Source organism: Notolepis coatsorum (genome assembly GCF_963971535.1).
Source record: "Notolepis coatsorum genome assembly, chromosome: 9".
NCBI lineage: Eukaryota > Metazoa > Chordata > Actinopteri > Aulopiformes > Paralepididae > Notolepis > Notolepis coatsorum.
The window spans coordinates 9708701-9735325 of NC_140173.1; the positions used below are offsets into that span (position 1 = coordinate 9708701).

The 26625-nt window shown below is 41.7% G+C and overlaps 1 protein-coding gene across 1 annotated transcript in view; it reads right to left on the reverse strand.

Annotated features, from left to right (window-relative positions):
• Positions 1–26625, reverse strand: part of btaf1 (BTAF1 RNA polymerase II, B-TFIID transcription factor-associated) — a 127803-nt gene that overhangs the window by 72764 nt on the left and 28414 nt on the right. The window contains exons 5-8 of the mRNA XM_084321482.1: positions 7625–7803; positions 5942–6078; positions 5676–5805; positions 320–388 (exon numbers count right to left, since the gene is read on the reverse strand). Of these exons, the coding sequence (XP_084177608.1) occupies positions 320–388; positions 5676–5805; positions 5942–6078; positions 7625–7803 (515 nt within the window). The remainder of the gene's footprint in view (positions 1–319; positions 389–5675; positions 5806–5941; positions 6079–7624; positions 7804–26625) is intronic.

Genomic DNA, 26625 nt, shown 5'->3' on the forward strand with positions numbered 1-26625 from the left:
TCAAAATAAAAGAGCAACGTCTAAAACAGTTAAGTTTTAAATTTGTAAATTTGTAGCACGCTCTTATTTCTCGAGACTTTCGTCTGGACATGGCATAAGTTTACTATCCATTCTCTCCAGCTTCCAGCTTTCTGCAACAACTCGGGCATCACGTGGCACAAGCACTTTTGGTAGACGTATTTGGTGGCAACCAATTACAAAGATTTCAATCAAGCACCCTCAAAAACCACTAGCGTCCAGTTGAAACGGCAAGTAACCGATTAAGCCTCATATGTATCCAAATTGGTCCATAATTCATAGTGCAGGGGGGACCTCTTACCTCCCATGAAGGGTTGAAGAGGTCGTTGCAAAGCTCCTCACAGAAGCTCTCCAGAGGCCACTCGTTTATCTGGAGACAAAGCATGAGGACACCATCTAACCTGGCACTGCTGCATAAGATTTACTCAATTAATATACAGGTGCAGCTCAATAAATGAGAATATAGTGGAAAAGTTCATTTATTTCAGTAATTCAATTAAAAAAGCAAAACTCTTATAGGTTATAGATTCATTACACAGTGAAATATTTCAAGCCTTTGTTTTAATTTTGAAGATCATGGCTTACAGCGCATGAAAACCCCAAATTCAGTATCTCACAGAATTAGAATATTGTGAAAAGGTTCAATATTGTAGTCTCACGTTGTCACACTAATCAGATAATTATCTGAAAACACCTGCAAAGGTTTCCTGAGCCTTTAAATCGTCTTTCAGTCTGGTTTAGTGGGCTACACAATCATGGGGAAGACTGCTGACTTGACAGTTGTCCAGAAGACATGTCATTGACACCCTCCACAAGGACGGTAAGCCACAAAAGGTCATTGCTAAAGAAGCTGGCTGTTCACAGAGTGCTGTATCCAAGCATATCCATAGAAAGTTGAGTGGAAGGAAAAGGTGTGGTAGTAAAAGGTGCACAAGCAACAGGGACAACCGCAGCCTTGAGGATTGTCAAGCAAAGCCCATTCAAGAATTTGGGGGAGCTTCACAAGGAGTGGACAGAGACTGGAGTCAGAGCATCAAGAGCTACCACACACAGATGTGTCCAGGACATGTGCTACAACTGTCACATCCCTCGTGTCAAGCCACTCCTGAACCAGAGATGACGTCAGAAGCGTCTTACCTGGGCTAAGGAGAAAAATAACTAGACTGTTGCTCAGTGGTCCAAATTCCTCTTTTCAGATGAAAGTAAATGTTGTATTTCATTTGGAAATCAAGGTCCTAGAGTCTGGAGGAAGAGTGGAGAGGGACATCATCCACGTTGCTTGAAGTCCAGTGTGAAGTTTCCACAGTCAGTGATGATTTGGGGTGCCGTGTCATCCGATGATGTTGGCCCACTGCGTTTTCTCAAGTCCAGAGTCAACGCAGCCATCTACCAGGAGGGTTTAGAGCACTTCATGCTTCCTTCTGCTGACAAGCTTTATGGAGATGTTGATTTCATTTTCCAGCAAGACTTGGCACCTGCCCACACTGCCAAAAGTACCAATAACTGGTTTTCAAGTTTCAAGTTTCTTTAATAGTTGTCATACAGAAGTACAGAATACTTTCATACAAAATGCTTCTTACTGTTACGCTCCAGAGACTGTGCTAGACAAGATAGTATCAAATAACATAGTATAGCATGTAATTTAGAAGAAGAAAATGAGGTCACAGTGTTCGGTATAGACATATGTACAATGTTCTGAGTTACCATATAATATACAATACTATGCAGTGTACTAATGTACAGTACTATATAGTGCAAAGCAGAAATGGGATGAGGTACAGTTTAGGTACAATTTACAGTAAGGTGTACGAGTTGTAGTGCAATCCTTCATCAATAAATATAAAGTGTGGGGAGTGGGTGCTACAGTGTGTTTGTTTAAAGTGGGTGTGTGCTATAAAGTGTGTGGAGTGGGTGCTACAGTGTGTCTGTTTAAAGTGAGTGTGTGCGTGTGGATGTGTGTGCTATGTGCGTTTGGTGGTTGTTGTTGTGTAGTGTTCATTGTTCGTTTAGCAGTCTGATGGCCTGGGGATAGAAGCTTCTTCTGAGTCTTTCTGTGCTCGCCTTGAGACTCCGGTATCGCTTGCCTGACCGCAGCAGTTCAAAGAGGCAGTTGTTCGGGTGACTGGAGTCTTTAATGATTCTCTTAGCCTTGCCCTTGCAACGCTTGTTGTAAATGTTCTGGAGGGTGGGGAGCCTCCCTCCAATTGTGCGTTCGGCTGAACGTGTCACTCTTTGTAGTCTGCTTCGGTCTTGTGCAGTGCTATTCCCAAACCAGGAGGTGATGTTGCCAGTCAAGATGCTCTCTATTGTACATGAGTAGAAGTTCTTAAGGATCTTCTGACTGACTTGGAACTTCCTTAGGCGCCTGAGGAAGTAGAGGCGTTGTCGTGCCTTCTTCACAACACTGTCAATGTGTGTGGTCCATGTCAAGTCCTCGGATATGTAGGCTCCGAGGTACTTAAAGCTGTTGACTCTCTCAACCGGTGCCCCGTCGATGCTGAGGGGGCTGTAGTCCTTGACCCCCGACCTCCTGAAGTCCACAATCATCTCCTTTGTTTTGCTGACGTTCAGGGAGAGGCTGTTTTCCTGGCACCATCCCGCCAGGACCTTGACCTCTTCCAGGTAGGCCCTCTCGTCGTTGGCAGAGATCAGGCCCACCACCACTGTGTCGTCAGCAAATTTGATGATTGTATTGCTACTCCGCTGAGCCACACAGTCGTGTGTGTACAGGGAGTAGAGGAGGGGACTCAGAACACAGCCCTGGGGGGCCCCTATGTTGAGGGTGATGGATGAGGAGGTGCAGTTGCCTGCTCTCACCACCTGGGGTCTGCCAGTCAGGAAGTCCAAGACCCACTGGCAGAGGTCATAGTTCAAGCCCAGGTCCCTGAGCTTGGCTATGAGTATGGAGGGGACTATGGTATTGAATGCCGAGCTGTAGTCGATTAATAGCATTCTCACATAGTTCCCCTGCCTCTTGTCCAGGTGTGATGCTGCTGTGTGCAGCACATGGGCTATGGCGTCCTCCGTGGACCTGTTGGGGCGGTATGCAAATTGCAGGGGGTCCATGTTGATGGGGAGGGAGGAGCAGATGTAGCCCTTTACTAGCTTCTCAAAGCACTTCATGGCTATGGAGGTGAGAGCTACAGGGCGGTAGTCGTTGAGGCAAGCAGGCTTGGATTTTTTGGGTACAGGGATAATAGTGGACTTCTTCAGGCAGGTGGGGATGACAGCCTGTTCTAAGGACAGGTTAAATATGTCAGTGAATACCGGGGCTAGTTGGTCGGCACAGACTTTTAGGACGCGGCCGGGGATGCCGTCCGGACCTGCTGCCTTCCTGATATTCACTTTTTTAAAGGTCCGCCTCACCTCATGCTCTGTTACCCTGAACACTGAGTCTCCATCAGCAGCAGACCCCCCCCCCCCCCCCCCATTGCCGTGGCTTGTGGGCTGGTGTTGTTATTACCAGCATCAAACCTCGCATAGAAGGTATTGAGGTCATTTGCTAAGGAGATGTCACTGTTCAGTTTGAGGGAGGCGCCTTTGTAGTCTGTCATCGTTTTGAGCCCCTGCCACATAGCTCTAGAGTCAGCTTGTTCAAACTGGAGTTCAATTTTATCCCTGTAGCGCCGTTTGGCCTCTGTCACTGTCCTCCTTACGTTGTATCGCGCCACCTTGTGGTCATTCATGTTGCCTGCCACTAGGCCGCCGTTGTATGCTTTGGTGCGCTCTCTCAGAGCTTCACGGACGGATTTGTCTACCCAGGGTTTTTGATTTGGGTAAACTCTCATTTTGGTAGTGGGGATTGTTTCTTCCACCAAAGTACAAACATAGTCCAGCACTGTCTCCGTGTAGACATTAATGTTATCTGTGTCGCGGAACACGTTCCAGTCTGTGCAGTCAAACGCAGCCTGGAGTGTCTCCTCTGACGTCAAATCCCATTTCTGCACCTCTCGCGAGACTACAGGAGTGCTTTTGATTCTCCGTTTGTACTTTGGTGAGGAAAATGGACGCGTGATCTGATTTACCAAAGCCACTATCAGAATGAGCCTTGTAGCCACCTTTAAATTGCGTGTAACAGTGATCTAGGATGTTACCGCCTCTGGTGTTGCAAGTCACATGCTGATAGAAGTCAGGTAATACCTTTCTCAGATTGGCGCTATTGAAATCACCCAGCACTAAAATGGCGGCGTTAACGTTCGCCGCTTGTATTCTATTTACCTCGTCGTGGAGTCTGGAGAGCGCGACGTTGTTACTGGCTTGCGGTGGAATATACACTCCGATCAGGACGATCGCCGTTAACTCCCTCGGGAGGAAGAAAGGACGACACTTGATGGTTATATATTCCAGATCTGGGCAGCAGTGGTTGGATAATTCCTTCACGTTAGTTGGATCGCTCCAATTGTTGTTCAACATGAAGGCTATTCCACCTCCCCGCTGTTTACCGGATTCTGCTGTTCGATCCTTGCGGTGGATGAAGAAGTGTTCGGCCGGTTGGATAGCGTGGTCTGGGACGTGCGGCGTGAGCCACGTCTCGGTGAAGCAGAGAACGTTGCAGTCCCTAACGTCTCTTTGGTATTGAATCCTTGCTCGGATATCGTCCAGTTTATTGTCAATTGATTGTACATTGGCTAGCAATATACTGGGTAATGGCGTTCGGTGTCGTCTGGATCTCAGCCTGTTACGGATCCCAGCTCTCTTCCCACGCCGTCTGGTTCCTTTGTTCCTGGGGTCGGGATCTGGTCCCATTTTCCTGAGAATCTCCACAGGCCATTGTTGCGGTTCGGAAAGCTGATCCAGTGAGTAATCCAATCGGTAAATTTCCCGTAATCCGATGTCTATAAGTGACTGACGGTCATACACATTAAATGCACCTACTGTTGGTACAGACAAAACTCTTAAAACTATAAATATTAACAAAAGTAAGCAGTCTCGACGGAGCGAACAGAAAGGCAGCCGGTCGGAGCAGCGCCATCTCTCTCTTTAATGACCATGGTATTACTGTGCTTGATTGGCCAGCAAACTCACCTGACCTGAACTCCATAGAGAATCTATGGGGTATTGTCAAGAGGAAGATGGGACGCCAGACCAAACAATGCGGACGAGCTGAAGGCCACTATCAAAGCAACCTGGGCTTCCTTAACACCTCAGCAGTGCCACAGGCTAATCGCCTCCATGCCACTCCGCATTGATGCAGTAATTCGTGCAAAAGGAGCCCGAACCAAGTACAGAGTGATCATACATGAACACACTTTTCAGAATGCAGACATTTCTATATTAAAAATCCTTTTTTTTTTTTTTTTTTTATTATTATTAGTCGTGTAATATTCAAATTTTCTGAGATACTGAATTTTGGGTTTTCATTAGCTGTAAGCCATACTTTTCAAAATGTTAACAAATAAAGGCTTGAAATATTTCACTTTGTGTGTAATGTATCTATAATATATGAGAGTTTCACTTTTTTTATTGAATTACTGAAATAAATTGACTTTTCCACGATATTCTAATTTATTGAGCTGCACCTGTATACACAAACACAAGCACTGAAGCAAGACCATCTGACAGATGTAGGGCTGTCATTTAAAGCCATTTAGGAGGTTGAATTGAATATAAACTTTAAGCAATTCTTCATAAGTGATTTATTGGGAGCTGGCCCTTACCTCCTCAAGGAGAGCGGAGTTATCTGGAATGTTATCGATTAAGACTTTATGGTCCGTTGCCGGCTGATCGATAACCACGTTCGTGGTTTTTCTTCGCTTCTCTTCGGGTTCACCCTCCAAACTGTCGTTGCTATGGGGAGGAGGATATTGATCGCTCATTTCCCAGCCAATTAGCCCATCAACACAGGCAACGTTTCAGAACAAATGCAAAGTGGAAGGCTTACAGAGGCTTACAAAAGGTAGAACTCACTAGAAACTTTAAATACCTTTTCTCGTTGGGATCAACATCTCTGCTGGATCTTTGCTTGGCCACTAGCTTGGCCATTCTCTTGGCCTTGTTCTTCTGTCGATTGCTCATGCCTGGCCGGAATTCTGAGTCGATCAACTCGGCAGCCTGCATGGGCTGAAAGAAAACAACAAAAACAGAAGGTTACAGCAAATTATATATACCGTACTTTTCGGACTATAAGCCGCGGCTTTTTTCCCCATTTTTCGACCCTGCGGCTTATATAACGGTGCGGCTTATATGTGGACAAAACCCGAAAATCGAAATATTGCTTTTTTTACTGCATTGAAATGTTATTTATCTGTTCCCTTATTTGCTAAACTTAATACAACTTGTAAATGAGTTAATGTTATTTGTCCGACAGTATTGTGTCCCAATGGGAGTCATTCTCTGTAGAGGTGGGAACTTAAAGCTCAATATAAGAAGAACGGCCATGCACCACCACTCACAGAATCGAGAAAGAGCAAGCAATCTGTCAATCCTTTCCGTGTCCGGGCCGGGTGAGGTTTCCCGCGTTGAGTCAAATTAAGCCGCAGGCTCCACTCCTTACATATGGTAATTAAACATTAAAACACATGCGGCTTATAGTCCAGTGCGGCTTATATATGTACACATCATTCAATTTAGCTGCTGCGGCTTATAGTCAGGTGCGGCTCATAGTGCGAAAAGTACGGTATATATATATATAAAAAAATAATAAGCCTTTTTTAAACTTCCATCTACTTACTCCACATGGAATTCAGACACAGCAGAGGGCAGAGAAAAGACTGGATCAGATACACCAGCCATCTAGACTTTCCATCTGGTCGACTTTAACATGGCTTTCTTACAGTCAACATACTGCATCCAGTACAGACAAGACTTTCCAATGTGATGATTATGATAAAGAGTTCTAGAATAACAGTAAAAACAGATTTCTAACTGCGACGCTGCATATGTGCTCAGCACCAAACAGGGTCAGAGTGAGCAGGACCCAGCCTGTCGGTCAGGTCTCCTTTCCCCGTGGACAGGTAATTGAGGCCGCGAACACAGACGGTGGCAAAATATAGGCCTACTGCTGACAGCGGGTCACCGAGTTCAGCCTCACACCCTTTGATTATATTCAGGGTGCACCTATTTTTGGACATCCTAGTTTCTCCAACAGAACAGCTTGCAGATGAAACCGCCAACGGACAAAGTTAGTCAGATGCCTTTGAAAGTAAAGTATATAAAAAAAATATTCTCCCCATATTCTCATACATGCCAAAACTACAAACAATAACTTATACAATTTCATTTGGTTTGAGAGTCAATGTGTTCAAATATTTTATTATAAGGTCATTATGGCGTCACATATTCCAGGGAGTATTAAATACAGCTCAGTGAAATGACCGAAATAGAGAAAGAGAAAAATCAAGGCGTTGGCACGAGACATTCTGGGAACTTTTGTTGACACCGCAGTCTCGATATTATTCTCATTTTCATAATTTCCCTGAGCTGTATTTAACACTCTCTGGACAGTCAGTGTGACATCATACACTCCAACCCCCAACCTAAATTTGTACGTGGTTTACAGCAGTGTGATATTATGATAGAATCAGCTTTATAATTATTAATGTTTTATTTCCCATTAAGTGCTCCGATGGAGTCCTGGCGATGTGGGGGCCCGGGTGGCGGGACTCACCACGTGGTTGCGCGAGGTGGAGCAGCCCTTGCCCCCTCTGGTCGCACAGGTATAGTCCAGGTCCTCGTCGTTGAACAGCTCCTCCGTGTCCATGCCGATGGCGGCGCCCATGTCCAGGCCGAGCTTCCTCTGAAGGAGCTTCCTCTGGCGGGCCAGACGCTCCTTAGGGTCCACCTCACCTGAAGGAAAAGGAGACACAAAAAGGAAACGGTTGGGGGTCACGCGGTACAATGGAGAGATGAAAGAGTACCGATGGAGGACACTGTAGCCATGTACCGTACTTTTCGCACTATAAGCCGCACCTGACTATAAGCCGCAGCAGCTAAATTGAATGATGTGTACATATATAAGCCGCACTGGACTATAAGCCGCAGGTGTTTTAATGTTTAATTACCATATGTAAGGGTTCGTGCACAGAGGGGATTGTCACAATACTGTCGGACAAGTTTCAAGTTTCAAGTTTCTTTAATATTTGTCATACAGAAGTACAGAATACTTTTATACAAAATGCTTCTTACTGTTACGCTCCAGAGACTGTGCAAGACGAGATAAGTATGAAATAAAATAACATAGTAAAATTAGAAGTAAAAAAATGAGGTCACAGTGTTCAGTTTAGACATATGTACAATGTTCGATGCAGAATAGACGTAGTTACCATACAATATACAATACTGTGCAGTGTACTAATATACAATACTATATAGTGCAAGGCAGAAATGGGACGAGGTGCAATTTAGGTACAATTCACAGTAGGTGTACGAGTTGTAGTGCAAATCCTTTATCAATAAATATAAAGTGTAAAGTGTGTTTGTGTGATCTAAAGTGTGGAGAGTGGGTGCTGCAGTGTGTTGTTTGTTTGAGTGAGTGTGTGCGTGTGGGTGTGTGTGCTGTGTGCATTTGATGGTTGTTGCATAGTGTTTATTGTTCGTTTAGCAGCCTGATGGCCTGGGGATAGAAGCTTCTTCTGAGTCTTTCTGTGCTCGCCTTAAGACTCCGGTATCGCTTGCCTGACCGCAGCAGTTCAAAGAGGCAGTTGTTCGGGTGGCTCGAGTCCTTAATAATTCTCTTAGCCTTCCCCTTGCACCGCTTGTTGTAAATGTTCTGGAGGGTGGGAAGCCCCCCTCCAATTGTGCGTTCGGCTGAACGTGTCACTCTTTGTAGTCTGCTACGGTCTTGTGCAGTGCTATTCCCAAACCAGGAGGTGATGTTGCCGGTCAGGATGCTCTCTATTGTACATGAGTAGAAGTTCCTAAGGATCTTCTGACTGACTTGGAACTTCCTTAGGCGCCTGAGGAAGTAGAGGCGTTGTCGACACCTTCTTCACAACACTGTCAATGTGTGTGGTCCATGTCAAGTCCTCGGATATGTGGGCTCCGAGGTACTTGAAACTGTTCACTCTCTCAACCGGTGCCCCGTCGATGCTGAGGGGGCTGTAGTCCTTGACCCCCGACCTCCTGAAGTCCACAATCATCTCTTTTGTTTTGCTGACGTTCAGGGAGAGGCAGTTCTCCTGACACCACTGTGACAGGTTCTCTACCTCTTCCAGGTAGGCCCTTTCGTCGTTGGCAGAGATCAGGCCCACCACTACGGTGTCATCAGCAAATTTGATGATGGTGTTGTTGTTCCGCTGTGCTACGCAGTCATGCGTGTACAGGGAGTAGAGGAGGGGGCTCAGAACACAGCCCTGGGGGGCCCCTATGTTGAGCGTGATGGATGAGGAGGTGCAGTTGCCGGCTCTTACCACCTGGGGTCTGCCCGTCAGGAAGTCCAAGACCCACTGGCAGAGGTCATAGTTCAAGCCCAGGTCCCTGAGCTTGGCTATGAGTTTGGAGGGGACTATGGTATACAAATAACAAGAATTAACTCATTAACAAGTTGTATTAAGTTTAGCAAATAAGGGAACAGATAAATAACATTTCAATGCAGTAAAAAAAGCTATTTTCGGGTTTGGTCCATATATAAGCCGCACTTATAAGCCGCAGGGTCGAAAAATGGGGAAAAAAGCCGCGGCTTATAGTCCGAAAAGTACAGTACAGTCTTTTAGTGGTTGTGGACGCGAGTGACTGAGTCATTATGTGGCAAATTGCAACTGGGAAGTAAAAAAAATAAACAATGTGTGAATGAAAGTGAAAAGTGAGACAGACACTGAAGCCACTAAATACCATGTTTGTCCATCAATGAAAGTCACCTAAATATAAAAACTAAGGAGAAAAGGGGATCAAGCAAGAGGAGGAGTCAGATCACAGGACAGGAGGAGGACACCAAAGAACACAAGAGTAGGGATGCACCGATCCGATATTGATGTCGGATATCGGCCCAGATATGACAAATAGCTGGATCGGGTAAAAAAAAAAAAAAAAATAAAATGTTCTTTTTTTATATATATAAATGAGTCATTATACGAAAGCTTGCCATTTTGTGTCCCTCGAACAAAACTCCTGTCAATTTGAATAAAAAAATAAACAATAAAACATTTCATAATTTAGATTCCTGATGTGTCATGTAACATAAAAACAAATAAAATGTATTTAGCTTTTTGTTTTTAAAAGAATTTTAAACACTTTTGTGCGAAGCATCTTGCAAAAAAATTCAAAATGACCGGTCCCTCAATAAGATTGTTCTACTTCCACTAGCTATTAAGGCCAAAAAAGCCAAACTAGAACATAAAAACTTAAACCTATATCAAGGCACAAGTGTTGTTTCACTACGCATTAATGAATTTTTTTTAAATATGTTGCAAATGTGTTAAAAAAAAAAAAACGTTTTAGTTGTGTCCCCATGTTGTTGTCAACCCTGTTGTCAACCCAGTTACACCCCTTCAGAGATAATAGACTGTTCCGAAAGTTACACATAGCCCAGGAACTGACATCATCTTCCTTTTCTAAAGATGGTGGAGAAAAGACAAGTAAGTGTGCTCCTCTTTTCATGCATTTTCATCGAGTTATGTGATGTCCAACAGAGGGGGAGGAGCTTGTTGCGTCAGACCGGTTACCATAAATGCGCATGTTAAAAAGTTATGTTTGAAATTGTGAATATACATATTTAACATAATTATTTCCTCTCATGAATGCACACCATGTGGTGTCAAGACCGTTAGCATATGGCTAGTAATGGCTGCTAGTTGCCTTTTTCGTCAGCCATGTTACCATCAGCCCTGTTACCTTTCAATGGGTAACAGGGTTAAGTGAATGGTAACAGGGCTGACAAAAGTATATGCTTTTGTGTGTACATGAAAATATACTTCCCTTACCAATAGTAAGAGGTTACAGCCAATGTTAAAGTGACTTTTGTATTTGTATTTTATATGATTTTCTTAGGATGACTATCTGCAGCGGAGAAACAGCGCCTATACCGGCAACGTAGAGATGCTGATCCCGAAAAGCGACAAAGATATTTAGAGAAAGAGGGTGAAATGGAGAAAGGATAAGGAGACAGTTGACTGATAGACAGCTTTTTCCCTAAGTGACAGAGAAAGGAGAGCCAAGCGGAGCAAATGGAGAGCGCAACAACTGAGATGCAGAGCAGCCAAAACAGCAGTTGCAGCAACCACAGATCAGTGCATGACGCCGCCTCTAAGTCCAGACCCAGACCCAAATTCAGGGTCAGATCCCGGATCAGATCCAGGCCCCTCAAGGTTAGAGGAACAAGAGAGAGAGAGAGTGTGTATGAGTGAGTGTAAGGGGAGCATTTGAGTAAATCACATTCATTGGCGAGTATTTGACTAATCTCAGGGCTGTACGCTAAGCTTTTTCACTAGGGGCACACTTGCCCCTAAATGAGAAATTTAGGGGCAAAAAATATTTTTTTAGGGGCAAATTTTTAAATAACAATTTTACCATTATTTATATCGATTGTTTTTAATTTAAGAAAAAAAAATATATATAATTTTTTTTTAATAAAATATATACATTATATAATCATACTTGTAGTTGTATTATCTGCGAGACATCGCCACCACGCAACAAGTCAAAATGCTCGCTATATGCAACCAGCTCCACTGTCTGCGTGTACTCGAGTAGCCTCCAGCTACGGCCAGGATTCTCCGGAGCTGCAGCTGGACCCTATACTGTAGCCTCCAGCTACGGCCAGGATTCTCCGGCGCTGCAGCTGGACCCTATTGACTATATTCAGCGTGCCCTCAGCTCGAATACGCATCGACTCAGTGTTATAAGACATTGATATCAGGAGCTATCTGAACTATTTAGTTTAATGGGACGTTTCGTTTTGAACAGTAAGCTAACGCGAGCTATCATGCACTACTAGACTTGCTGTAGCATTTGTTGATATCAGTAGCTAGCCGGCTGGCTCACCGAGGTCCCAGTGTCCCACTAGAGACTAGTGTTTACAACAGCCACGGGTGCGGGAGGGAGGAGGAGCAGCAGACGCCGCAGCTCTCTCCGTGTGTCTGAGTTCAGTTCGGCTCACTATAGGAGGTCGAACGCGTCGAAAATATGAAGCAATACTAACTTTACTTTTCTTCATAGCTAAATCAGACAGTCAGCCAGTCTATCAGAGTGAGTGCTCAGTCGATTGTTCCCGCTGATCATACCTGCTGAGTGCTCACTGCTCAGCTCGCGTGAGTGGCGTCATCACACGCCTTGGATAATTTAGGAGTGAAATGCGAATGCAAGGCTTGAAAGCACTACTCGCAAGCCGGCCCCAGATAATATTTACCAATCGCAACGGCCAATTAAAGGGGCAATACGCGACCATCTCGTCGCAGTGTACAGCCCTGAATCTATGCTTTATTGTGCTGCAGGCAACGTGCTTAGGGGCGTTTAAGGTCAAAGAAGGAGAGAAAGAGGCTCCACCAAGAGCTGGAAAAATTGAGGAGTAGCCTGGAAAAACAAAAACAAACGCAAGATAAGTACAAAAAAAGGTTACAAGCACGAAGAACCCTCAAATTTCACACTGCACTGTTGAGGGACATAAAAAGAAAATATTTATTTAGATTCAAAAGATGAGCGAAAAAAGCAGATTATCTCCCAAATGTTATCCGGGAAGATTGTAAAAAGGTACCGCATGCAGAAATATGGAAATAGTGCCAGTGGTCTTCCAAGAAGAAGGTGGAAGACTCCGCATCCCAACACAGTTCAAATCAAATGTCAAAGCTTTCTATGACCGTGATGATGTCAGTTGAGTCACGACTGGAAGAAAGCAGACCAGAACATGGCAGAAAGTTAAAAAAAAACAAAAGAGATTTGTTGATTCACTGCAAAATCTTCACAGGAAGTTCCTATCAGAAAATCCACACAGAGCTTTGTCCTACAGTCTCTTTTGCAGACTTCGACCCTTCTGGGTGGTACATCCCACCATTCAGGACAGAGATCATGCATGTGTAAAATCCATGAGAACCTCGGCTTTGTGGCTGACAAGCTGAAGCAACTAAGTTTGCTTACCAATTCCAACCTTGAGCAGCTTATTGAAGAGGTCTCTTGCAGCACAAACAGTAAAGAGTGCATGTATGGAGAGTGTCCCACATGCAAACTGAAAAGCTTCCCACTGGCTACTGTTCCTGACACCAACATGCGTGTTTCATACATACAGTGGGTAATGGAGGAGAAGACCATGCTACAAGAAAAGAAGGCTGTGTCATTCAAAGTGACAGCTAAAAAACAAATTGAAAGCTCTGTAGAGGAGCTCATTGAGCATTTCACTTGTCTCCTGCACAGGTTTAAGAAACATGCGTTCAACATCAAGCAGCAGTTCTCATTCTCCAGAGAGCTAAAGAGACGTCTGTCCTCACACGAATGCATTATACATGTGGATTTCTCAGAAAACTACTCATGTAAGTACAGTGCTGAGATCCAGGCTGTGCATTTTGGTGCCTCGCACCAACAGGCATCAATGCACACAGGTGTGTTGTATGTTGGTGAAGATGCACGCCCTCTCTGCTTCTGCACAATCTCAGAATGCAAGCAAAAAGGTCCCCCCAAATTCAGATTTATTTTTCTCTTGTCCATTTATTTTGTTTGCTTTCTAATTTAAAATACATTTTGAAACCGTCTGTACACAGTAGGCTATGTGTGCTAGCAGAACTAGACTCCATAAAAACCATGGAAAAGCGCCAAAAGATCGAAAATAAACTAGCAGAGCCAGAACTGTTCAACTCCTCTGGAGTTGAACAGCCAGCAGAGAAGCCGGTTTACTTTAGCTTTTAAACCAGCTGCAGCCTGAGAACTGGAGTGTGAGGGGATGTAACACTAAAGATGGCGGCAATGACAAAGAATTGCTGCAAAATAAACATCCATCTGTTGTTAAAAAAAAAGAAAAAAAAAATTTTAATTTTTTTTTTTTTTTATTATTGCAAAACAAAAATTATTAAAAGTCAGTACTCAACACATAATACATAATGAAACTATCAGTCAAGGTGGTTAAAATTACATGCAAGTACAGAAACAAGATAAAACAAAAAGAGTCTATAATAACATTTTAACCGTATACAGTGTATATCCAGCGAAATTACAATTATATAAATGTTTATATAGAACATACCCCTAATACCCATTTTCTAAAACCCTACACACATGCTCCAGCTCGAACCCCCCCCTCCCGGACCCCTCCTTGGATAGTACCGCCATTATCCCTCACTCCTAACCAGACACTACCACTATAAGCTAGCTTTTATTCTCTCCACCACTTCTACCCACATTGACATTTTGGATTCATTGAGACCCAGAATTCTTGCTGTAGATATTTCTTGATATATCACATCGAGATATGTAAGAAACCAAACTTTCCGGCACATTTTTTCCGGTTGAAACCAGCGTGATGCGATCAGCTTTTTAGCTACTGTGATACCCGATAAAACCAATCTATTTAGCTGTGGATTCACTGCAAACTCAAAAACATCATTCAAGAGTAATACCGAGGGGTGTACAGGTATATTCCAAGATACGAGTTTTGATAATTGTTGGGACACATCTTTCCAGAATGCCTTAACTGGTGGGCAGACCCAATACATGTGCATAAATGTCCCTTCGTCCCCATTTGTACATTGGGAGCATTTGGAGTCTTGTTTAAGCCCCATTCTGCACAGTCTTATAGGAGTCAAGTATGTCCTGTGAATATAGTTCAGATTGATTTGTTGATGATCCGGGTTCCTTGATGTAAGTCGGACATTTGCCCAGGCTCCTTGCCAATCAAAGTCATTTTCCAGGTCTGGTATATCCCTCCTCCAGACAGTGTCTAGTTGAAGGGTTTCATACGAGGACGTTAGTAATTGATAATAAAAACCTGATACAAAACCTCCCAATGTTTCTCTTTCATAGAAAAATTTGTGGTATCTGTAGTGTTCAACTGGTATGTGTAATGGAACACCGTGAGACCTCAAACATAGTCGTAACTGTATGTAAAAAAGCCATGTGGACTCGGTGAGGTTAAACTTTGTGCATATTTCGCCATAACTACAGAAGCCCTTGTTATTAAAAATATCCCCTAATGAGTGTATGCCTTGCTCTTCCCATATAGGGAATCTTATAGGGCGTTTTCTCATTAAGAGTGCATTGTTATTGAATATGGGAGTGTGATTATGCCATTTTTGAGGGTTAGGATATTTTTTTTGTGTTTCCCGCCATGTTCCGATTGCATGGGTAATTATGGGGCCAAATTCCCGCTCACAATGCTTGATTGAAAGCTTAGTGTGTGCTATGTCTTTCAGTCTCTGTGGGGCTACTATGTTTTCTTCCAATTCTCTCCAAGATACCAAAGCCTGGGGATCAAACCATATTTTCAATGGTCTTAATGTGAAAGCCTTAAAATATTGTAAAAAATCTGGAACTGCCATGCCACCGTCTGCTTTATTTCTCTGTGCGGTGGATCTTTTTATGCGAGGTGGTTTGTTATTCCAAATAAATTTGTATGTGGAGGATTGTAATCTCTTCCAGTAGCCCTCTGGAGGAGGTAACGGTAGCATTGAGCTGATGAAGTTGATTCTTGGTAATACATCCATCTTAACTATTGATACCCTTGCCTCAACTTGAGTAGATGCGGCAATGTGGTGTTGGGGTTTTCCATGAACAATATTACGTCGTCCGCATATAAACTAATTTTATGTTGTGTGCCCTTGATTACGATTGGTTCTATGTGTTGGGATTGTCTTATATATTGTGCTAAAGGCTCTAATGATAGATCGAATAGTCCGGGACTAAGAGGGCAACCCTGTCTGGCTGAGCGGGATACCGGAAAGATTTCGGAGATGAATGTGCCTGTTGTAATCATGGCCGATGGGTCCTTGTATAGTACTTTAATCATATCAATGAATCCTTTTCCTAACCCCATCCTTTCTAATACTGCCCATAGAAACGACCATTCCAGCCTGTCAAATGCTTTCATAGCATCCAGGGACAGCATCGCCTTAGGTGTGGTGTCCTCTTTGTCTGCATCTAGTACGTGCAGTATTCGCCTTATATTATCATTGATCAGGCGACCTCTTATGAAGCCAGTTTGGTCCGGATGAACCAAAGACGTCATATGCTTTTGCAATCTGATGGCTAATATCTTAGAGTACAGTTTGACATCGGTTCCGAGGAGGCTTAAAGGTCTGTAACTACCGCACTCAGTGGGGTCTTTGTCTTTTTTGAGAAGGACTGAAATGAGTGCGATATTGTGGTGTTTATGGAAGCTCCCCTCCTTGACTGAGTATAAGATCATATTTAGTAATAAGGGTCCAAATATGTCCCAACAAGAAAGGTACATTTCTGATGGGATACCGTCTTTTCCCGGAGCCTTACCGTTTTTCATTCCGGATATGGCTTCCTTGAGTTCTTCTAATGTGATCGGTGCTTCTAACTGTTTAGCGTCGTCCTCCGAAAGTTTAGGGAGAGTAATTTGATTAAGATATGAGTCTAATTTGTTTTGATCAAAGGTCGTTTCTGAATTATACAAGTCGGAGTAGAATTCTTTGAATGTATCGTTTATTATTTTGGGGTCTGTTATAAGTACTTGTTGTTTTCTAATGGCAGTTATATCTGCAAATTTTGCATTAATTCTTAATCGCATGGCTAATAGGTGACTAGGTTTAGAACCTTGGAAATACTGCTGTTGTCTTGTGCTGCGTATTTGCATTTCCGATTTTTGTCTGTATATTGCTTTGATCTCCGTCTTTAGAATGTTAACTTGATTTTCTAGTCTAGTAGAGTTGTTGTATTTTAAAGAATTAAATAGCGTCGAGTAGAGCGTTTCCATTTCAGACAGTTTTGTGCATCGATTTTTGCGCAATATGGAGGAAAATCTATCCGTGAAATCCTTGATCATACCCTTTACCGACATCCATAATATTCTGGGGTCTTGCTCCGGGTTTGCATTATCCCTTAGGAATACTGTGAGAGCTTCTTTAATTTGTGTAATGAATTCCTTGTTGTTAAGCAGCATAGTATTAAAACGCCATCTTGGGGCCCGGGTAGATAGTGTACCAAATGTTGCTTTCAGGATTAAGTAACAGTGATCTGAAAGCGCATTGGGTATCATTTCCACTTCATATTTATCAAATATTCTCGGGGATGCAAAGACATAATCAATTCTGGATAATGTGTTGTGTCTCGCCGAACGACAGGAGTACTTTCGGGTCATGGGATTAAGTGAACGCCATAAATCAATTACCCCTGTAGTCTTTGACCAATCTTTTAATGCTTTAGATGAATTTTTTTGTTCGCTGGAAAAGGTAAGGTAAGATTTGTCCATCCTTGGATTCCAAATGGCATTAAAATCCGCACCTATTATATATATGAGTACTCGGGATGGTTTAACATTTCTCCGGTTAGTGAAGTGAAGAAACCCACTTCGTACAAATTTGGGGCATATACCGCTGCCAACGCTATTTTCCTGTTATGTACAATCCTAGCTATACGCCCCTCAGCATCCGACCATACCCCTTTTAATTCGATATTTAATTTACGTCTGACGACTATGGCTACACCTCGAGTTCTCGTACCAAAAGGAGTGACTAATATTATGGTATATGTTATCCGCTAACGTATTTATGTCTTCCTCTAAAATGTGCGTTTCGCTTAATAGAGCCACGTCCACATGTTCTTTTTTCATCAGTGTGAGCACGCTTTTGCGTTTGTGTCGTTTGTTTATCCCACCGGTGTTCCATATCATTATATTTAGGGATGTCCCGATCCGATCACGTTTTTTTTTTTTTTTTTTTTATTCAACAAACATGACCATGTTCACGTCTTAAACTCATACTGAGGCCTTAGTTTTGGTTTTAAATTGCATATCATCATTCATTTATTTATTGTCACAGAGCAGAAGAATTTTGCCAAAACAAACCAATAGTATCCAGCTGCAGAACGGCAGACCAGCCACAATCTCAGACCCAAATAATTTTTATTTAAATTTTTTTTATCCCAATTTCTGATGTTATCCAGGTGAAAAGTTAACTTCATAAATCATTTGATGTATAATTAAATCAAAGGAAATGCGTTTGGGTCTGAGAGTGTGGCTGGTCTGCTGTTCTGCAGCTGGATACTATTGGTTTGTTTTGGCAAAATTCTTCTGCTCTGTGTGACAATAAATAAATTAATGATGATATGCAATTTAAAACCAAAACTAAGGCCTCAGTATGAGTTTAAGACGTGAACATGGTCATGTTTGTTGAATAAAAAAAAAAAATGTTGATCGGATCGGGAAATATCGGTATCGGTAGATACTCAAAATCACATGATCGGGATCGGATCGGGAGCAAAAAAACGTGATCGGGACATCCCTAATTATATTCAAACTAGCCATAATCTATGCATGTTTTTGTGTAGTTTTTGGTAATGTTTCTGGAGTGCGAAGCTACAATAGATGTACATCCAATTAATGAGGTCCCGTTGAGAGCCGAGCTTAAGAACATATATATATACAAATAAAAATCCCCTATTTTCCCCTCGCCCAGAGAGTCGTACAGGCCTGTGTTCCAAAAACACATCCTCCGCGAATGACTCTCTCCCTTAGTCCACCGGATTGCCCAAACTGAGCATTGTAATCCTAATCTTCCTATGCTAATTGCCATAGGATCTAACATTTTCATTCTAATGCAATAGAATGTCGCTTTTGGTCTTGCACCTTCCCTTACTGTAATGAAATATTGTGAAAAATGAAAAAAAAAAGAGAATAAACTCTCATCGACATATTCATTTGAACCCTCTACTAACATGTAGGAAAGTCAGGAAAAAGGAAAAGATTGTAGAGAAATATTGACACCATAATGTGAACAATGGAAGAGAACAATGTAAGTTAAAAGATGGAGATAAAAAATAGAATAAAAAAAAAAAAAAATTATACTTATAACAATTCGATATCAAGAAATAAAATAAAATTATCATATAGTTATCGCGATATGATTTTTTTCCATATCGCCCAGCCCTACCCAGCCATACCTCAGCCAACCACAAACACCCCAGCCATACCTCAGCCAACCACAAGCACCCCAGCCATACCTCAGCCAACCATACAACCACAAAAGTCAGCAGAACAGCTGACTAGGGCTGCAACGATTAGTCGACATAATCGACGATGTCGATTATAAAAAATCGTCGACGAGAAATTGTTGCGTCGATTACCGGTAGTCATAAAAAAAAAAAAAAAAATTATTTAATTTTTTTTTTTTTTTGTGCACTACCTATCTTTGTGAGAGTGGCTTCTCAGGGTTCCAGACAACATCATAACATGATGATCCCATAGCAAATTTTGGACATTGAAAACATTGTTCCCCTGCAGGAGATGATGATCAGACTAGACACACAATACATTACACACGCACTCCTCTCACTCACACACAGCGATCAGAGTAAGACACACACATACACACTCCTCTTACTCACACACAGCGATCAGAGTAAGACACACACACATACACACTCCTCTCACTCACACACAGCGATCAGAGTAAGACACACACACATTCACACTCCTCTCTCTCACACACAGCGATCAGAGTAAGACACACACACATACACAAATTACACAGTACACACCTCTCACTCACACAGCGATCAGAGTAAAACACACACACAAATTACACAGTACACACTCCTCTCACTCACACAGCGATCAGAGTAAGACACACACACATACACACACACACGGACTCCTCACGGACTCCTCTCACACACAGCAAACAAAAGTTATTTAAAGTACACTTCCACTTTAATTTGTATTATTTAATTTATTTATCTTGTTATGAGTGATTGCTGTATTGTTCTTCAAATACATTTTCATTTAAAGTGGCTTAAAGATCCAAATTCAAATGTTTCATGAGTCATTATTTTAATTTGCTATGGGATCAGCATGTTATGATGTTGTTGTTTGGTCCTGACAAGAGTCTCAAAGTCTGGGGTGATGGTAGACAAGCAACTATGAGGTCATGCTCAATGTCCAATCTGTTCATCTGCTCCGTCTTCAGCTGGACCAGAGCTGAGAAGCCACTTTCACAAAGATAGGTAATTAAAAAAAAAAAAAAAAATTGTTGTTGTTGTTGTTTACGTCGACTAATCGAAAAAATAATCTGCAGATTAGTCGACTACCAAATTAGTCATTAGTTGCAGCCCTACAGCTGACTGAAGAACTTCAAGGACCCCAGGAGATCGATTAGAGTAGTGATGGGATAATTGGTCAATAGTGTGTCCTTACATATGACCAGGAGCTGTACCCTGGAATCATTGTGGCAACAGGTGAAGGATATGCCCAAGTGAAGTGCATGCACCATATTGGCCAGAATAGATATTTCTGGCCATCCCGCGAGGACTGTATCTGGTACATGTTTGATGACATTTTAAGGTCGATTCCTTCTCCTGTCAATGTGACAGCACGACATGTAGAGATCCGGAAAGACATCTGGTCAAAACTTGTTGGGTAGGCAAACTAATGGTGGAGGGGGGTTTAGATGTTTGAAAAGATGTTAGATGTTTGAAACATTGTTCCACTGCCGTTTGTTGCCAAGGTTGAATTTCAGCTGTCAACCGAGGTTCACATGTTGATAGGGTACCCGAGATGGCGTTTTTTCCCCCTCCTATTCCTGATTGTTTTTTGTTTTGTTTTTTAATAAAACAATTGATTGAATTTGACTACATCTGCAGTATCATAATTATTTTCATCATCTTCTACACTAAAACCTCATATCTGTCAACAAAGTACTCTGATGTGATGTTGAATTAAAGGCTTATGACTGTGTCATAACCATCTCCATAAGATCTTCTTAAATAACTCTATTACACCCACAATTGTAACTTAAACAAGCAGTATAACCATTTCGGTAACTGTCAGTCCTGTTAATTGTACAATATTCTGATGTAATTTGTAAAACAAACTCATTTTATATGTTAAGTAATAGAAACCAGTGGCTCCCTTAAAGAAATTGGGATATTATTATTTAGTTTTCATAACTTTTTCTTAAATCAAAGATGCTGTGAAAGGGTCCATTGTGAATGGGCATATTTATTCATGGGAAAAAAAGTTAACTCTTCAGTATTCTAACTCTACAAACACACTATTGTAGAGCCATATGAAATCAGTTTTATTTTTTTCCAGATTCCAGTTATTTTTTTCCAAATTCAGTTTTTTCCGTTTTAATATTTCAGAATTCTGTATTTTGCTTTGTACGCTCATTTTACCATCAGAAATAGTGTCTAATAAGTGGGAATGAATAAATGTCCACAATTTAATAAGATATAACAGTAACAGTCCATTTAATAGGGCTGTCTTAAATACTTCGAAGCTTCGTTCGATGGGCATGGGATTCGAATATGAAAATAAAATTTGATTATTAAAAAAAATATATATATATATATATATATTTTTTGCTAAATCAACTTTGCCTCTTTGTTAACTACAACAAGCAATGATGTTTGTTATTTAAGATGAGGTCGGACTCTGCACTGACAGATTTGTGTTCATTGTGCTGCTTTTATAAAGCCTCAAATGACGGCTTACAATATTTCATGAAAGCAAAGTGTTTTGTTTGTCTACGATTTAAAAAGGTTTAAACTTTACAGCACTGACAAAGTTGAACAAAGTGCTGTACAAGTCCCACAACATAAAAAAAAAAAGTTTAAAAAAAAAAGTAAAAAAAAAAATTCGATTCCATTTTTATTGCTCAATTCCGCGATTCCGTCCGCGATTCCGTGATATATGGCTCTACACTATTGTAACAAGGGGCTTTTATCTTTCATACGATATCATAATTATTCTAAATATGTATTTATAACCTTTTCAAACAGTAATTGATATGTAACAGGGCTGACGAAAAACAAATATGCATGTTGTTTAAATGTGATAAAAATATATATAATAGCCTGAGATGGCACGGTACATTTTTCTGATAGGTAAGAATCCACTTAATAAAAAAAAAAAAGTATCCAAAACTTTTAAAACAATACTTTTCAAATCAAACATTAAAAAGTGAAAATGGCAAGCTTTCGTAGAATGACCCAAATAATAATATTGTATAATAATAAACAACAATCAGTACATTTATATCTATGTGTTAATTTGTTACATTTTGTTTTAAGTTAGGAAAGTAATGTTTTAAGTCATGCCTGATGTTTCCTTGCACAAAAGAATGATCCAATCTCTTCCACACAGTGAGGCATACAGTTTATTAATTGAACAATGGGTACCCTGTATCTGCCGATACCCAAAGCCCAGGTATCAGGACTGAAAGTCGGATCGGTGCATCCCTACACAAGAGGAAGACAAAACGCACTGGAAGGTCACATTCAAATAAAGCCCAGACGACTAAACGGTTGACAAAGTCTTCCCTATTCAAATCATACTCAAATTTATGGATAAAGGGGGGGCACGAAGTAAAATCGGCTTGGTCTCGAAGCGTGGCTTCCCCTCACATCGAGCGACGCGTCGATTCTCAGTCGATTGATGAGGTTGGAGGGTACAGAGAGAAGTGAGGAGTAACGAGACTTCCTGGATAGATTCAATAATGGCATACGGTACAGGCTAGAGATTGGGGAATTCCGATAATGCTTTCTAGTCGCCGAATGCAAAAACCGATCGATGGCGCGAATTCTCAGCGGAGTTGGTGTCATTGTCGCATGTTAAAACATGTTGGCGGTGTGGAACTATTACATGAAAGTGTCTGAGACAGATGGAACAAATGCCATCTGCAATGTATGGCAGGATAACATACGTCGTGGGGGAAGCAATGGAAAAAAGGTTTCAACACAACAAATTTTATTAGACACTTGAAGTCCCATCACCCAGAGGAGCATGGAGAGTTTGTTAAGCTTACTGCGGAAGGTAAAAAGAAAAAGGCAGAGAAAGAACCAAAAACGGCCGCTAACGCAAACCACTTTAGAGAGCACCCGTGTGTATAACCGTGATAGTCAGAAGGCTAAGGCGATCACAAGAAAAGTCATTCATAGGGCTGGACGACCAGCCATTAAGTGTAGTCGAGACGACGAACTACTCTCATATTGAGCGAGCCCCGCTACACTCTCCCAACTTGCTGAAAGACAACCAGCATGCCGTGAAGACCCACCCTACTCTGCCTCTGATTCGCAGACTGTGGGTGGGGGAATGTGATTCTAAGAGAAAACACAATCGCACTTGAAGAGGCCAAGTGGTCAGAGCGCAGCCCCCCTTTCCCCCCTTGTACTGAAAACATGTCATTCTAAATCCATTTTCCTTCCCGGCTACTCCACACCCAAGAGTAAACGTTTACAAACCGGGAAGTACATCCGGAAGCAGAGATGCAAACTCATCAGGGGTGAGAAAGGTGACAGGCAAATACCCATTTCAGCTGCTTTGGAATGTGGATTTGCAGGGGATTGGCCTTGCCCTTTTCACATAAAATATTAAATTTAACTATTAAATATAGACTTGGGCCTCGATAATGGCCCTCATGTGCAGGCGATAACAGAATTATACAACACCAAGGACTATACGTCCCTCTCTCTCTTTATCAATTCCAATTGGAAGCTGGAATCAAAATGCTTGAATCTTCCCAGAGATTGTAGCTTTGTAGCAAAGGCCCATGCCACGCAGATATTGCACACAGTATTGTATGGAAATTATATATAAGCACTAATAAACAGTCATGCCGGTCTACACACCACATGAGGCACAGCGTTACACTGTGTTGCAAATCTTCTAGCGCTTGATTGCATGTGTGAAGGTGCACAGGGAACAGTTGTTTAATTTTTACTTGTTTTCACATACCATTTACACCGTTGGGTCCAGTGGACCCGAACACCAAATGTGTAATACTTTTAATGAAAATGTGTTCTTTTACATGGTCACAGAACATGAGCCAAGGCCAACAAGGGGAAAAAATTACCACACAAGGGTTAAAGCAATATAGTCAGTAGGGGAATTTAAATATCGCCCAAGCTTTTTATGAAACACTAAGTATATATTATATATATAAGGAGAACTACAGTACAACACAAACACATTTATATCTCTCAGCAGCATAACACCTTTATCCGCTACTGTACAATGTGCATATTAGCGATATAGTAGTGTTACTGGAATTTCTAACTTCGATACAATACCTTGAAAAATATAAATATTCAATACCATTTTTTGATACAACAGGGCCTGTTCATTTTCTTAGCTTCATGAGTTTGCACCATACTTTGTTGTTCAAATACAGTCGGTACGCTGAGAGTGTAGTCATTGCGAGCTTAACTTCCCAGCTTATTGATTTTTTTTTTTAATCATTAGATTAGGTGTGCTCTGCAGCCCAGCTGTGTGATCTCTCAGGCCTGATGGCACTGAGGGGAGTCGACTTTCTGGGACATCTTGTTTCAATGCTTCAGTGACTTTGAAATCGAACCGTGACCAACCTCGTCATTCTTTATAGACTAGAGTTAGTCTGCCCTTTAATGTTAGGTGCTTTCAGGGAACAAACTTAACTTTTTGACTTACCAGCCATTTGGCTGGTAGATTTTAAAAAACGACCAGCCGGGCAGATTTTTTACCAGCCAAAAATCCAATTAGTATTTATATTGTAACGTTTGGCCACTTTAAATCATTGAACAGAGAGAGAGAGGTAGATAGATAGATAGATAGATAGATAGAGAGAGAGAGAGAGAGAGAGAGAGAGAGAGAAGGCAGGCCTGAAAACCTACCTGTTCAAAAAGGCCTTTGACTATTAGCTTTTTATTTAAATTTTATTGCGCTTTTGTTTTTAAATTGTCTGTTTATACTATGTTTTTAATTAACTATGTTCTATTTTTATCTTATTTTTATTCTGTATTTTATTTGTTTTACTAATAACTATTTTATTTCTATTTTTTTAACTGTTTTAACCATGTAGTGTAGCACTTTGGGATCCCAGTGAACAAAAAGTGCATTACAAATCCAATCTATTATTATTATTATGTGTGGCTGCCGCCCTGGCGGACATCTGTGCTCTACTGAGTGCACCTTTCTAGTCTAGAGAGAGAGCGCTGATTCCCCGTAGCTGAGCAGGGTTGCATTTTGTCAACACAAGTTGGAACCCTGGAGGAAGCGATATAAGGAAACAAATTGCCAATAAATGTGAAGTTATCTTTGAACCTGTTGCAGGGAATATGCCTCCACATATTTGGTCAAATCAAATGCGAAATAGTAAAATATCAGAGCACAATCAAAAACGCGATTGCAGGGTTTTCTTGTAGGCTAAAGAACGGGTGATGTAAGACCTCATGTGCGTCTCATGTTACAAACTTGACCTCGTGAGCAGAGCGCATCTCATTTACATTTAAAGGTTCATTGTTTGTAAACATTAGAACGGACACACCGTTACAACTCAACACCGCCGCATCATATTGACACCGAGCACAGACGACCCATTACCTGCCGGCCGTGGTAGATGCAGTGTATTTTGTTAGCCGCCAGGTGGCGGGCAGACCTTAAATTCTAATCGCCAAATTATAAATCTACAAGCCAATGGCGCTGGGCGTGTAACTATTTTGTACCCTGGGTGCTTTGCTACATCTGTTGCGTGAGCCCGTCCGGCACTGCCCTGTAGCTTGTACGTGGGCTCGTTAGCAACCCACTCCTGTCGTTTTCTTCTTCAAATCAAAACCGGTCGCGGAGGCTCTTGCTATATTTAACAAGCTAACAACAGACAAGATCCACAAACTTATTTTCAAGTGAAGTGGAAGAAAGATAGTCTATTTACCATCCCATAGAGCCCCATTGTGAACCCGGAAATTTCGGAACCACCAAAGTTTTATGATGGATATGGATAGTACGGATCCCCAGCACTCAGAAACTGCCGGATGCTAAGTTGTAAATGTTGGGCAACTTTTTTTATTTGCATAATTAGCAAACATTTGCATAATCGCCTAAATGGCCAAATCTCAGATTCTACTTGATCAATTTCAACAATGTTGGAGTTGTTTTGGGGGTTATTCCGGATACTGAATTCAGTTATGATACTTAAAGAAAAAAAGTTTCAAAATTGCAATATTTACTGGAATTTACAATTTTTTTTTGCCATTTTTTATGAATTTTCTGTTTATAAATGTTTCAGAAGATGCAGAATTTATAGATAATTTTCATGGAATGTTCAATTGTAAACAGAATGATAATAATAACTTTAATTTGTAGAGCGCCTAATAGACCACTACACTTCTGCGTTACATTGAAATCAGGGAGATTGCGGGGGGAGCAAATGAATGAATGTGGATGAGAGCTATGATGTAAGTGGTTGCATTCCTAATCGATCAGAACTAAATCGGCAGAGAAAAAGCCCATTTTTAAGCACCTATTCCCCATGCACATGCGCAGATTGCCCACGGATTGTGACGCCACGCACACCCGCCCTGGACTGTTCCATCAGAGGGGCGAGCTTCAGTGGCCAGTGTCCTTTCAGCCGAACAGGATAATGTAACAATGATCCCACTAAATGGCCAGATGCGTCTTATGGCGACATCTACAATTACCTCATTGAGTCTCCAGGTAGACTAATGTTTATATTTAAGTGCAGTGGTCTGTAGCCACTCACACTACCACGAAGCTCCCCCCTCTGATGGAACAGTCCAGGGCGGGTGTGCGTGGCGTCACAA